The sequence below is a fragment of the Mercenaria mercenaria genome, chromosome 9 (genome assembly GCF_021730395.1).
Source record: "Mercenaria mercenaria strain notata chromosome 9, MADL_Memer_1, whole genome shotgun sequence".
NCBI lineage: Eukaryota > Metazoa > Mollusca > Bivalvia > Venerida > Veneridae > Mercenaria > Mercenaria mercenaria.
The window spans coordinates 80,669,481-80,683,601 of NC_069369.1; the positions used below are offsets into that span (position 1 = coordinate 80,669,481).

Below are 14,121 nucleotides of genomic sequence, written 5' to 3' on the forward strand. Positions count from 1 at the left end.
CAATGCCTGTCTGATTTTTAGAAGTCAATATTTCACATCACAATTTTGCAGCTTCCTCATGGTCTGCACTGTTTGCTATTCAGTCAGTAATTTTCAGTCAAGACTCGTTTGAATAGGAAGAGGTAATACCCAAATGATGGACGAGTTCATTTTAGAAATTTAGCAGGGTTAAAATGTCAGGAATTCCAAGATGCTCTTCAATCACTTGATGACTAGAGGGGCTCCTTTAAGGTCTTCTCCACCTTTGAAATCTAAAGAGGTGACAGCTTCTGGAAGCAGAGGTTGTGGGTAACAGCCCTGATGACAGCACCTTTACATATGACATAAGGTCCTTTTTTGTGTTTTTGCAGGAAACAGACTTGAATGTGATTTCAATAAGCTTTAGAGCTTTCACCATCGGTCTAAAAAAAGTTTATATAAACTAATTAAAAGGAGAAATTATTATATTAATGCAGTCAATGTGATTTAAATTGGAACAGACTGGTTAACTGAATTGCTCCTATTTTTCAGATTGAGCAGCTGCATTCCAGTGACAACCTGGGTACAGTCTTGCGAAATTTGGTGGCAGAAGTCGACGACAAGAGCCCGGCAAACGGCCAGGGCTCCTACGTAGATCTTGATCCGGGTACAATCATCAAGATTGCCCAGATCCTACGTAAGTTGAACGCAAACTGCGCAACTATGACGACAGAAAACCATGGGACAAGTAACGCCTCCTCTGCCGGCCTGGTGAGTAGTTATTTTTGTTGATGTTACTGTTGTTGTTGTTGTTGCGACTGTTGTTGGTGTTATTCAGGGTGGGGAGATATCTCAAATTTGTACTCATAATTAGAACTTTATAAAGGTAAATTTTATTTTATTTACCGTCGCTTTGTGAAACAATTAACATAAGCTCTGTAGAGCTTTTGAGCGACCCTATTTTAAGAACAGTTAAAACTAAGTATACCTTATCCCCAGCAATTTGATGGTACCAATTCACAGCTGGGTCGACTGAGACAATCATGATAAAGTACTTTGCCCAAGGGTACATCGCAATGGGAGAAGCCAGGATTTGAACCAGGGGCCTTCACCTCTGTAGGAAAGCATCTTAGCCCTCTCAACCTTACCCAAGCTTATGAAATAGTGGTCTGACTTTGTATATTCTTAAAATACTGTGAGAAAATTAGGTTGTTCAAACTGATATTTACATTTGGATGACACATATTTTTTAACATTTCCGGCATTTTTTGCTTAGATAATGTCAGAGTTTGTATGCAGTATTACTATTGAGTTGAATGTCAGATGCCATTGCGATTTATTTGTTTTTGTTGTTTTTAGCTCACCTGAGCACGAAGTGCTCAAAGGTGAGCTTTTGTGATCGCCCTGTGTATGTCGTCCGTCGTTGTCAACAATTTGACTGTTAACAGTCTAGAGGTCACAAGTCTGGCCCAATCTTAATGAAACTTGGTCAGAATGTTACCCTCAATAAAATCTTGGATGAATTTGATATTGGGTCATCTGGGGTCAAAAACTAGGTCACCAGGTCAAATCAAAGGAAAAGCTTGTTTACACTCTTGAGGTCACAATTTTGGCCCAATCTTAATGAAACTTGGTCAGAATGTTACCCTTAATAAAATCTTGGACGAGTTCGATATTGCATCATCTGGGGTCAAAACTAGGTCACCAGGTTAAATCAAAGGAAAAGCTTGTTAACACTCTAGAGGTCACAATTTTGGCCCAATCTTATTGAAGCTTGGTCAGAATGTTACCTTCAATAAAATCTTGGACGAGTTCGATATTGGGTCATCTGGGTTAAAAACTAGGTCACCAGGTCAAATCAAAGGAAAAGCTTGTTAACACTCTTGAGGTCACAATTTTGGCCCAGTCCTAATGAAACTTGGTCAGAATGTTACCCTCAATAAAATCTTGGAGAAGTTCCATATTGGGTCATCTGGGGTCAAAAACTAGGTCACCAGGTCAAATCAAAGGAAAAGCTGCTTAACACTGTAGAGGCAGCATTTATGAATGTATCTTCATGAAACTTGGTCTGAATGTTAATCTTGATAATCTCAAGGTCCAATTTAAATCTGGGTCATTAAGATCAAAAGCTAGGTCACCAGGTCAAATCAAAGGAAAAGTTGGTAAACACTTCTAAGAGGCCACATTTATGATCATATCTTAATGAAACATGGTCAGAATGTTAATCATGATGATCTATAGGTCACATTAAAATCTAGATCAGGTAGGATCAAAAACTAGGTCACTAGGTCAAATCAAAGGAAAAGCTTGTTAACACTCTAGAGGCCACATTTATGACTGTATCTTCATCAAACTTAGTCAGAATGTTAACCTTGATGCTCTTTAGTCAAGTTTGAATCTGGGTCATGTGGGGTCAAAAACTAGGTCACCAGGTTGAATCAACGGAAAAACTTGTTAACACTTTAGAGGCCACATTTCTGACCATATCTTAATGAAACTTGGTCAGAATGTTAATCTTGATGATCTATAGGTCAATAGGTCAGGTGAGCGATACAGGGCCTTCATGGCCGTCTTGTTTTGAAAATGATAACAAGAAAACATAATGTTTTAATTGTTTACCAGTAAACAGTCTTGTATAAAGTGGATTTTTGAGTAATAAATTATTTGAAAATATGGTAATCCACTAACTTGCAGCCATGTCTGTAGAAAAAAGAAACTCCAGCACAAAGTTTCTGAAACCTTTCATACCAAAGGGGTTTAAATGTCTCATGCCTAGTTCCAGTCTCTGCCCTATTAAAAATATATATAGGGTAGGGACTGGACCTGAACATGAGCTTAACCCAAAAGTTTCATACCTGGCTTATCCCAATATAAAGCTGAGAACTACGTTCTGGGAAATATGCATATTTTGGATCTCTGGCAAATGGATGAAATAGATGTAGCGTCATAACTAAAAAAAATGTCAGTTGGTACAAAAATTAACACATGTGTCTGTTCTCTAATTAAATGCATACATAAACATAATGTAATATATATAGATAAGTAGTAAACTCCATTACTGTTGATTAAATTTTTCGTTAAAATCAATTATTCATAGTCACGTGTTCTGTTTCCTTTAAGTTGACTGTAAACCAGCCGTCATGTTTTTACTCCAAACCTAATTAACGGTCCTCGGATATTGCCTCTTGTTTTTCGATTGGACTATTGCAACTTTTCGTGGATAAATTTTTTATTACTTTCGAATATAAAAAGATGGATAATTACAATTGTACTCTGTATGTATGGTTATCAATTTGATTATTTTTTAGGATGTTATTTAAGGTGTCAGAAAACATAAAACTTAATAAAACTTTCTGCCTTTAACTAAAATGATTGTCCTGGATGGGTATGCTCTTATATACAATATTAACATCATAGGAACACTTGTCTTCTGTAAACTTTAAAAAAAAATGGCATAATGAAAAAATCTTTGCAAACCAGTCTATTTAGTCTGGGTTGGGGGAGGGGGAATATGAGTTATAGGATGTAGTCCCAATGAAAATCTGCGCTATTGTGATGGGGAATGGAGGGGCAGGATTTAAATTGTGTCTCACTCTCTTAAAAAAAATCCTCATTAAAGAGACAAAAAAACAGTTGCATTATTTTATGAAAAAATTATTACCATAGGATGGTTAGTGTAACTGTATAGCAGATAGATTTCATTACTTTAGTGTCTTCTGGAAAAAAATGTTTTTAATAATTTAGCAGGATGTAGCACTACTGCCAGGAAATTATGTTGAGCAAAAAAATGCATTCTTGTATAAAATATCAATCATTCAAAAGGATAATCATAACATCTTGGTATTTTATCACGGCAGTTGCCCTTTTCAGGTAAACAGATGGAAAAGTTCAATAGTTTTTTTTTTCTAGTTGACTCATTAATTAAACTATGAGATAGTTTTAAAGTTTCTTTTATTCTCTTATTTACAATTTGTCTTCTTTTGAATAATGTTCATTCCGTCAACAAATAATGCTGATTGTTTTTTTATTTTTGTCTTATTATTGTTTTATTATTGTTTTAATAGTTAGATTGATACCCATGTATCTTTTAATTACAGTAATTACTTTTATTGTAATTGTTATATTATACTTTATTGGGAAATATATTGTAAAGGTAAGATTCCATTAATTTTTAAAACTATACATTCTAAGGTAGTTTTACATGTTTGGATCAAAATTTTATTTCAATGTAGAACTCTATTCTACACTGACTTTTCAAAACTTCAAAATATACTTTAATAGGAAACTCACAAATAGAAAATACAGTGTCATGTGCTTGTTATTTTGCTAGAGTGATCCTCGGACAAACTTTCATAACAGGAGTCTATGGGAAAATCACAATTTTGATAATATTTTCAGGAATAGAATTTTTTCTATAATGTAGATTTTAATGAAACTTCTCCAAGTCGTAGATAATCATATGGCCTGATATATGGTGAAATAGTTTTAAGTTTCAAGTTTATTCAGAAATAAAATGTATAGGTAATTGTATACATCTTTTTGAGAAATTTGCTGATTATTAAAGAGAGCTGATTTTAAAATGGTTTTGACTTATTTAGGGTGTTAGAATAATAATTGTTTAATATCATGTTTTAACTTTAGAAAGATAGTAATGTTGCCATTGTAATAAATGTACTCTCCTTTTCCCATTAATTCATAAAATGATTTTCATTTCCATATGTCAAATCCGCAGGCTTTATTCTATGTTTTCTGGATAAATGATATTACACCATTACCTCTGGTTTATAAAACATGCAGAATTACCTTCAAAAGTTATTTCAGAATATTGTATAATACTGCCGTAATGTACAGTTTCTGTGATAATTAAAATGTTTCATTAAAAAGCTACATTAATAAGCAGGACTATGAGCGATTTAAGAAAAGACATAATGTAGCATCTCTGCAGTCTAAATTCTTCAAGGAGAAGGCTCACTTTTGCCCCAAAATGGCATCAAAACTGAAAGTCTCTAAATGGAACAACTTCTAAGTATTGTTTTATCAAACTGCATGCAATTTTGTTGGGTTTAACGTTGTTCTGACACAGTTATAGGACTTCACATAGCAACGTAGAATTACAGTTAGCTTATTGGTGTTTACCTTGCTTGTTCAACCGATCATATCCCAGACATTTAGAGTTAACAAATTGCACATGTTAGCCTTTTTACCATGATTTAGCTTCTTATTAAAGAAAACTGCTTTACATCATCTCCATCACACAGAATCGAAAATTTTACAAAAAATGTTATTGTCCGCATTGAAGATGTTATAACACGAAACGAACATGCGCTAACGCTATTCTAGCATAAAACGCGAAAAAAAACCCAAATAAATACATTCTACCACAACGTCATTAAATTTCCATGAAATGCGCGGGAATATCTGAGTTGTTTTTAGCTCATCTGATTTTTGGAAAAAAAATGATGAGTTATTGTCATCACTTGACCAGTGTCGGTGTCTGTGTCGGCGTTGCCTGGTTAAGTTTTATTTTTAGGTCAGCTTATCTCCTAAACTATCAAAGCTATTGCTTTGAAACTTGCAACACTTGTTCACCATCATAAGCTGACCCTGTACAGCAAGAAACATAACTCCATCCTGCTTTTTGCAAGATTTATGGCCCCTTTTGTACATAGAAAATATCAGATTTCTTGGTTAAGTTTTATGTTTAGGTCAACTTTTCTCTTAAACTATCAAAGCTATTGCTTTGAAACTTGCAACACTTGTTCACCATCATAAGCTGACCCTGTACATCAAGAAACATAACTCCATCCTGCTTTTTGCAAGAATTATTGCCCCTTTTGGACTTAAAAAATCAGTTTTCTTGGTTAAGTTTTATGTTTAGGTCAGCTTATCTCCTAAACTATCAAAGCTATTGCTTTGAAACTTGCAACACTTGTTCACCATCATAAGCTGACCCTGTACAGCAAGAAACATAACTCCATCTTGTTTTTTGCAAGATTTATGGCCCCTTTTGTACTTAGAAAATATCAGATTTCTTGGAGTTTTATGTTTAGGTCAACTTTTTCTCTTAAACTATCAAAGCTATTGCTTTGAAACTTGCAACACTTGTTCACCATCATAAGCTGACCCTGTACATCAAGAAACATAGCTTCATCCTGCTTTTTGCAATAATTATTGCCCCTTTTGGACTTTGAAAATCAGTTGTCTTGGTTGAGTATTATGTTTATGTCAGCCGTTCTCATAAACTATCAAAGCTATTGCTTTAAAACTTGCAACAGTTTTTCACCATCAGCGGATGCTGTACGTCAAGAAACATAACTCTATCCTGCTTTTTGCAAGAATAATGGCCCTTTTTAGACTTAGAAAATCGTGGGTAGGACAATATTTCTATTATACAAAAAAAATCAGATGAGCGTCAGCACCCGCAAGGCGGTGCTCGTTTTACGTTGACGTCATTTCCATTTGAATTATCCGTTTTGGGGCCGTAATACGTTTACGCTTTGCCACGGAACGCGCATATATAAAAATGTGTTAGAACAGCACGTGATCGCGAGAATCTCTCTGTTAACACACGTTTTCTCTCTTGTTATAACACCCCCGAAAAGTGACAATAACAGCAGTTTTATGCTAGAATTATCAATAAAACCCAGGTTAATTCTTGTTGACGACTTCCCTAAGTCAGCTTTCATTTTCTTGATGCTGAAGATTTTGCTTTTAAGATTAGTTAATCATTGCTTTATTAGTCTAGCAGACGCAAAAATTGGAGGATAAAAACTTTTATTATGATGGAAAAATTATGTTATAGCTAGAGTTAATTCTTCATCATCTCTGTTTTATGATTAATGAGAGTATTATTCTCAGTCTGTATTTTATGAGGGCTTGTTTGTACAAGTTACAGGTCCGTGTTTTACGAGGGCTTGTTTGTACAAGTTACAGGTCTGTGTTTAATGGGAGGTTGTTTGTACATGTTACAGTCTGTAATTTTATGAGAGCTTGTTTGTACAAATTGTGATTTATGAGATCTTTTTGTACAAGTAACAGGTCTATATTTAATGTGAGCTTGTTTGTACAAGTTACAACACTGTGTTTAATGAGAGCTTGTTTGTACAAGTTACAGGTCCGTGTTTTATTAGAGAATGTTTGTACAAGTTACAGGTCTGTGTTTAATGTGAGCTTGTTTGTACAAGTTACAGCTCTGTGTTTTTACTAGAGACTGTTTGTACAAGTTATATGTCTTTATTTTATGAGGGCTTGTTTGTACATGTTACAGGTATGTGTTTTATAAGGGCTTGTTTTGTACAAGTTACAAATCTGTCTTTTATGAGGGCTTGTTTGTACAAGTTACTGGCCTGAGTTTAATGTGAGCTTGTTTGTACAAGTTAAAGGTCTGTGATTTAATGAGTGCTTGTTTGTATAAGTTACATGACTGTGTTTAATGAGAGCTTGTTTGTACAAGTTACAGGTCTGTGTTTTATTAGGGCTTGTTTGCACAATTTACAGCTCTGTGTTTTTACTAAAGACTGTTTGTACAAGTTATATGTCTTTATTTTATGAGAGCTTGTTTGTACATGTTACAAGTATGTGTTGCTTGTTTGTACATGTTACAGGTATGTGTTTTATGAGGGCTTGTTTGTACAAGTTACAAATCTGTCTTTTATGAAGGCTTTTTTGTACAAGTTACAGGTCTGTGTTTTATGAGGGCTTGTTTGTACAAGTTTCAGGTCTGTGTTTATGAGAATTACAGGTTATGTTTTATGAGAGGTTGTTTTTTACAAGTTACAAGTCTATGTTTTATGAGATCTTGTTTGTACAAGTTACAGGTCTTTGTTTTTGTTTGTACAAGTTACAAGTCTGTGTTTTATGAGAGCTTGTCTGTACAAGTAACAATTCTTTGAACTTTAATAAAGCTATAATTGTTCAAAAATGGCATGCATTCAAAGGGTCTTCTTAAAGATTTTATAAAACTATCACAACAGTAATCTCTAAGTGTGAAAAGTCTCCCAGTACTTTGACTCAGTGTTGATATATTTTTGGGGTCTTTGTAGTCATGCATAACATTCAATCTTACTTTGATAGAATTCTGCTCATGCCAGTGCTAGTGGGCAAGATGGGTGTTGAACATTTTATTGCCTCTCATGAACAGACTCAGTCAAAACAACTCTGCTATTATTTTGCTTGGTTGCATCCTATGCTTCCAAAGGATCTTCTACAGTCACAACAGCACCCTTTAAGCACTGTATAGTGTCTGTAAAAGGTCTCCTTGTACTTGGATTTAGTGGTGGTATATCATCTGGTTCTTTGGGATCATGTAGTCTTTAAGTGCCATGTTTTGACTGTAATGAGTCTCTCCATGTTTTCATATTTTCTGGGTCTTTTGGATGGTGGAGTACATTCAGTTTTTGTCGAGCCTGTTGTGCGTACATCAGTGTGTGCGAGCCCACGAATGAACATTTGTTGGGTACAGAGAACAATAGGTAATGGTAAATTCTATTCATTCCGTAGTGTTTATTGGGTACTTTTTGTAGCATATTGGGTACTTTTTAACAAAAGAAATACCCAATAAAGGTCCATCTGCGGGAACATCTGTGCATGTGTCCGTCCGGATTTGTTTGTCCAGACCATAACTTTGACATGCATATCACAATCTTGTTTATAATTGGTATGAATGCTTACCTTAGTGAGACGGAGTGTCATGCACATAAATCCCAGGTTACTGTCTCAAAGGTCAAGGTCACAGTTGGAGGTCAAAGGTCATGTCAGATCTTGTCCTGCCCATTACTTTAACATGCATTGAGGATTTTTTTTATATTTGGCATGAATGTTTACCTCAATGAGACGGACTCTGTCTCAAAAGTCAAGGTGAGACAGAGTGTCTTGCGCAAACCACAGGTTTCTATCTCAAAGGTCAAGGTCACAGTTGGAGGTCAACATGTCATATCAGATCTTGCCCAGCCCATAAATTTGATATGCATTGAGGAATCTTGTTTATATTTAGCATGAATGTTTAACTCAATGAGACAGACTCTGTCTCAAAAGTCAAGGTCATAGTTAGGGGTCAGAGGACGTGCTCGACTTGTTGCCTGTGGGCATCTAGTACTACGATGCAGTTCTGCTTAAACCAGTAGTAGGGTGCATGAGGGATGTTGAGTGCCATTTGGTGGTCATAATTGCCCTTGGGCATCTGGTACTACGATGCAGTTCTGCTTAAACCAGTGGTAGGGTGCATGAGGGATGTTGAGTGCCATTTGGTGGTCATAATAATAATAACTGATTTAGTGTTGGTGTATTTTCTGGTCCTTTTAGACAATGGAGTCCATTCAATGTCTGTGTAACAGCATTCCACTTAAACCAATGCTAGGGGGAGTGAGGGATGTTGTTGCACATTTTGATACCTACCAAAATAGAATCGAGCCAAGTTTGCTATCATTTTGCTAGGTTGTGTTTTGTGCTTCTAAAGGATATTTATATAAATTTTGGGGTCTCCATGGCTGAGTCGTTATGGTCACAGACTTAGAATCATTTGCCCCTTACCAGGTAGTTTGCGTCTCACTCATGGAATTCTTCATGTGAGGAAGGCTTCCAGGCGACTTACAGAAGGTTTGTGGTTCTACCCAGGTGCACACCCATGATGAAATAATTTACAGAGAGGCACTTGGGTCTTTCTCAACTATTAAAGTTGGAATGTCACCATATGACCTATAACTGTGCTGGTGCAACGTTAAACCAAACAAAGCAAAAAAATTAACAGATTTCATGAAAATAAACAGAAACAAACAGCATCATACATGTTCTAAATGTTTATTTTGCAGGATGTAGTCTCAGGAGAGACCCCAGGCAGAAATCAAGCAGGTGGGGAGCGGGCACAAAGGGCCACTGCGGATGGCCGTAACTTAACGCTATCCAAACAGGATAGCTTATATTTGGTAAGAATTCTATTTTCATCAGTTTTAATGTTATCTCTGTTCTTAATTAAGAAACTATCATCCAGATAAATTTTGAGACGAAAGCTTCTTTTATGAAAAAGAAATAATTTCCTCACCTGTAAATAGCAAATTTGGAACCTAGGCGCAAGGTTGTAAAACTGAATTTGGAGACCAGTCTAAAATTCTCCAGCATCTGATTGGTCGATTATGAGCTCAGGCTTTAAATTGACCAATAACAATGTTTTATTTTAAGACTGGTTGCAAGATCAGTTTTATGACTTTGAACTGAGATGCTGAATTGGCAATTCAAGTGCATAAAACTTGTTGTTTTACCAAGCAAAATTTTTTATTTGATTTAGACGATACTTAACATTTCTCCATTTATAAATTTTGCAAAAGCTTCTTTGTTAGATTACAGCTTTAAATGTCACAAAATTTCTTTCAATCTAAAAACAAAATACATTGTAAAAATCAGTTATTGCAAAATGAATTAATTTATTGAAGAGTTAATGTAAATCAAAGAAAAAACAAAGGTCAGTAAGGTTTGTGAGGTAAACAGAAACACATTGAACATTTATGTCCCATCAGCTAATTACCTAATCCATAATTTAGGGTAATACTAATTAAATTTATCAAGTTAATTTATTTGGAAAAGTGCATGTTAATATTTTGTTTCAGGTAATTCAGATTTATTTGGAGTATGATTTTCTTTTCGATATCCTGCATTATAGTAGGACTTCCTTACATGACTAGCTCAAGGACTAAGAAAATATTCAGTGTTTGGAGCTTATCTTTGCCTTGAAATCTGTCCCAGTACATGTTTCTGCTGTTGCATGTATTATATACTGTAAAGTTGGAAACATTGGTGAGCGATTAATTTTCACTTATTTTTCATGTTAGATCATATTGCTAAAATAATTCCTCACACTTTAGGAAGATTTTACAGTACTTAATTCATTTATGGATCTTGACCAAACTTTATTTTCAGATGAAGAAGATAAGGGACTTCGAACAGAAGTGTAAACCCTTACAAGAAAAAAATAAGAAATTTTTGGAGAAGAATATGGAGTTAACGACGCAAAATAGGGACTTGAAGGAACAGATACGCAATATTACTGAGGAAAACAAAAAACTGGTTGGTGTCTTTTATTATGATGGTCATTTAGGTTAATGTTTGATCAAACAAAAGTGAGTGCCCGTTATTGGATTCAGGTGGATGTTAGCTGCATGGTTTGTGGGTGACTGAATGTGACTGGAATATAATATTACGCTGTTGTTGAAATCGGTGTCCTGATAGGGATTTCAGAGACACATGGGTAAAGTTAAGGTGATCTCTTACAGATGAACTTGTCTTTCCTGGCATTGCAACAGGTATATTGCATCAACTCCCTAGAAACACATTCAATTTCCGCATCTAAGAAGTTGGAGGGCTATTACTGCTAAAGTTGAAGCTGAAGCTTGTGCAGAGTAGCCATTAAGGACATGATAAAGACATTATTGCATTACATGTTTTCAATCTACCGGTAATAACATTTCATAGAGACAAACTCTTCCCATCAGGCAAATCATTGCAATTAAAGGTTATTGGATTTATGTCATGAAATATGCACAAGTGCTGCAGTAGAGATATTTAGCGATCTTACAAGCACATTCTTGCATGCTAGACAAAATAGCACCTTAAAGAAAAACCTTCGCTTTTCTTTATATCTTCTACAAATTGAAGAATGCAATGCAAGAAAAAGAATCAATCATTGGCAGCGGGTAAAGATGGGAATATCCGGCACTCGGGTAACTGTTTAGGCGGTAACTCGGCAAAAGCCTCATCGCCTAACAGTTACCCGAGTGCCGGATATTCCCATCTTTACCAGCAACCAGTGAAAGATTCTTATAGTATTTTTCTGAAAAAGAACATGTGCATATTTCTCAGTGGAAAGCTAATACAGGTGTAAGATTGTATGCCCCTGAAAATCTGGGATGGGCGGCACTTAGATTTGCCCTGGTCCGTACGTCTGCTGGAATGTCATACATCTGTTCGAATTTGTGTGGTGCATATCTCAAGAAGTGTTAAACTTTAAGAGTCATCAAATGTCATTGCATTTTCATTCAGCACATTAAGTTGTGCACCTTGTTTGGTTTTGTTTGGGATTTTATTCAGCCAGAAAAAATGCTTAAAAGGGCATCCCACAAGAAGTATTTGACCTAGAGTTATGAAACACTATAGGAATGTTGAGTTGCATATCGAGCATATTGAGTTGTGCATTTTGGGTTTTGTTTGGGAATGTACTTGGCAAGTTATGGCCTTTGACTTTGTCTAAAATATACTTAAAGAGCATAGAAGTTTGTTTCATATATATTTCAAAAAGTATTTGACCTAGAGTCATTAAACTTTATAGGAATATCAGTCAGCAGTACTATAGAAATGTTATTCAGCATATTGTCTTTGTTTAGGATTTCACTCAGCCAATCCAGAGTTATAGCCCTGGATTTTTTTTTCAAAATTTGTTCCTATGTGTCTTGCTGATGTAGTATACATACCACGCACCCCCTTTCCAATAAAGACTTCAAGTTTTAAAACAGCATGTAAGCTCAGAATTCATTTATTCTCAATCTATCTTGGTTACACCCAAGATAGACAAAGGGAAGTACTATTAATTTCAACTTGCATTTTCTTATGAATTTAAGCTAAATTTATAATTGTCAGTGCAAAGCTTTGACAAATATAATAATTTTTATATTCTTATTATTCCTTAAACAAACATTGCTTATTAGATTTAAAAAAATTGCAGGAATAACTATTTTAATTGCCCCCAAAAAGGTTAAAATTTCTTGTTTAATGTGGGTAGATGAGCCGAGCCCAGGACAGGAGTCATATTCACCTTCCCAGCATCAACTCTAGACTGTTACCACTGGAGACCATACCAATTTAAGTAAATCACTTAGTACTGAGCACTATGCAGGATATCAGCCAAGACCAGGAATCGAACACGGAGCGCTGGTGTTGTAGCACAACCTGCAAACCACTCCACCACTGACTCTCTTGGGATAGGATAGGAAAACCAGATTTTGAAAATCTAACATGTATTTAATGCATAGCAAGCATAAATGAATTTAAGTGGTCAGATGTTCAAGTTTCAAACAAATCCATCACTTGCTCAAATCAGATTGACCACCTTTAAAGTGTGCTGTTCCTGTCAATACATACCCTATACCTCTGTGGGTTTAAAATCCCACTTCGGCAGTAGAATTCTTTCATGTGAGGAAGCCTTTCATTTGCCCAGGCACTGACTCATGTCAGACATAATGCCCGGACAGGCATTTACCGTCTTCCGACATCTTCAGTGCTGAAATGTCTACAGTATGACCTTAATTGTATTGGTGTGACGTAAAATGTAAAGAAGAACAACAACAACAAAAAGCAAATGCATTAGTTGAAATACCATCATTAAAGTGAAAATTCAAAACAGCTATATGTTTATGATTGAAGCAAATCAAAGCAAATATAATGAACCCAGCTGCTCTTAGTTTCAGTATTAATTTAAGCCTTTCTTTGTGATGATTTGCAAAGACTTAAATCCATCTGAGCCCCACACACTTTCATGTGCTTATTATTTGCAATTACCACATATTTACACCTCATTATATTAATTGTATTTCCTGGAAAGAGACTTCAAATATCCAGCTTAATGTCAAACTGATTACAGCATTTTTTTCTGCTTTATACAGAAAGAGAATCTAGATCAAGCCAGACGGAAATGTAGTTCATTGGCACGGCAACTAAATGAGGAGAAAATGGAGAAAGGAAGCCTGGAGATTCAGATAGAGGAGATTGGGAAACTTCGTGCAGAGATCGCAGAGCAAAGCAAAACTATTACAAACCTCAAACATGCAGCAGCTGTAAGTGATATAGAATCTATGTCAAATTAATAAAGGCAGTGTTCATTTACCTTGCAGTGTTCATATACCATACAGTGTCCATATACATTTCAATCTATGTATATATATCATAAAATGTTCACATACCATGCGCCAGTGTTCATATACCATGCAGTGTTTATATGCTTTGCAATGTAATATACACCATACAATGTTCATAATTATACAGTCTTCTTATACCATGCAGTGTTCATATACCAAGCAGTGTTTATTTACCATGTCATGTTCATTTATCTCGCATCATTATTTCACATGGCCATGTTCATTTTTATGCCCCCACTTTGGGGGGGTGCATATAGATTTGCCCTTG

At 35.4% G+C, this 14,121-nt stretch overlaps 1 protein-coding gene across 5 annotated transcripts in view; it reads left to right on the top strand.

The window, feature by feature from the left end:
• The first annotated feature begins 510 nt into the window (after nucleotides 1–510).
• The window catches only part of LOC123547584 (centrosomal protein of 290 kDa-like), a 113,148-nt gene continuing 99,537 nt past the window's right edge, over nucleotides 511–14,121 (top strand). For all 5 annotated transcript variants that reach the window (XM_053551852.1, XM_053551854.1, XM_053551855.1 and 2 more), the window contains exons 1-4: nucleotides 511–729; nucleotides 9,765–9,878; nucleotides 10,867–11,013; nucleotides 13,602–13,772. In XM_053551852.1, the coding sequence (XP_053407827.1) occupies nucleotides 682–729; nucleotides 9,765–9,878; nucleotides 10,867–11,013; nucleotides 13,602–13,772 (480 nt within the window). In that variant the 5' untranslated portion in view covers nucleotides 511–681. The remainder of the gene's footprint in view (nucleotides 730–9,764; nucleotides 9,879–10,866; nucleotides 11,014–13,601; nucleotides 13,773–14,121) is intronic.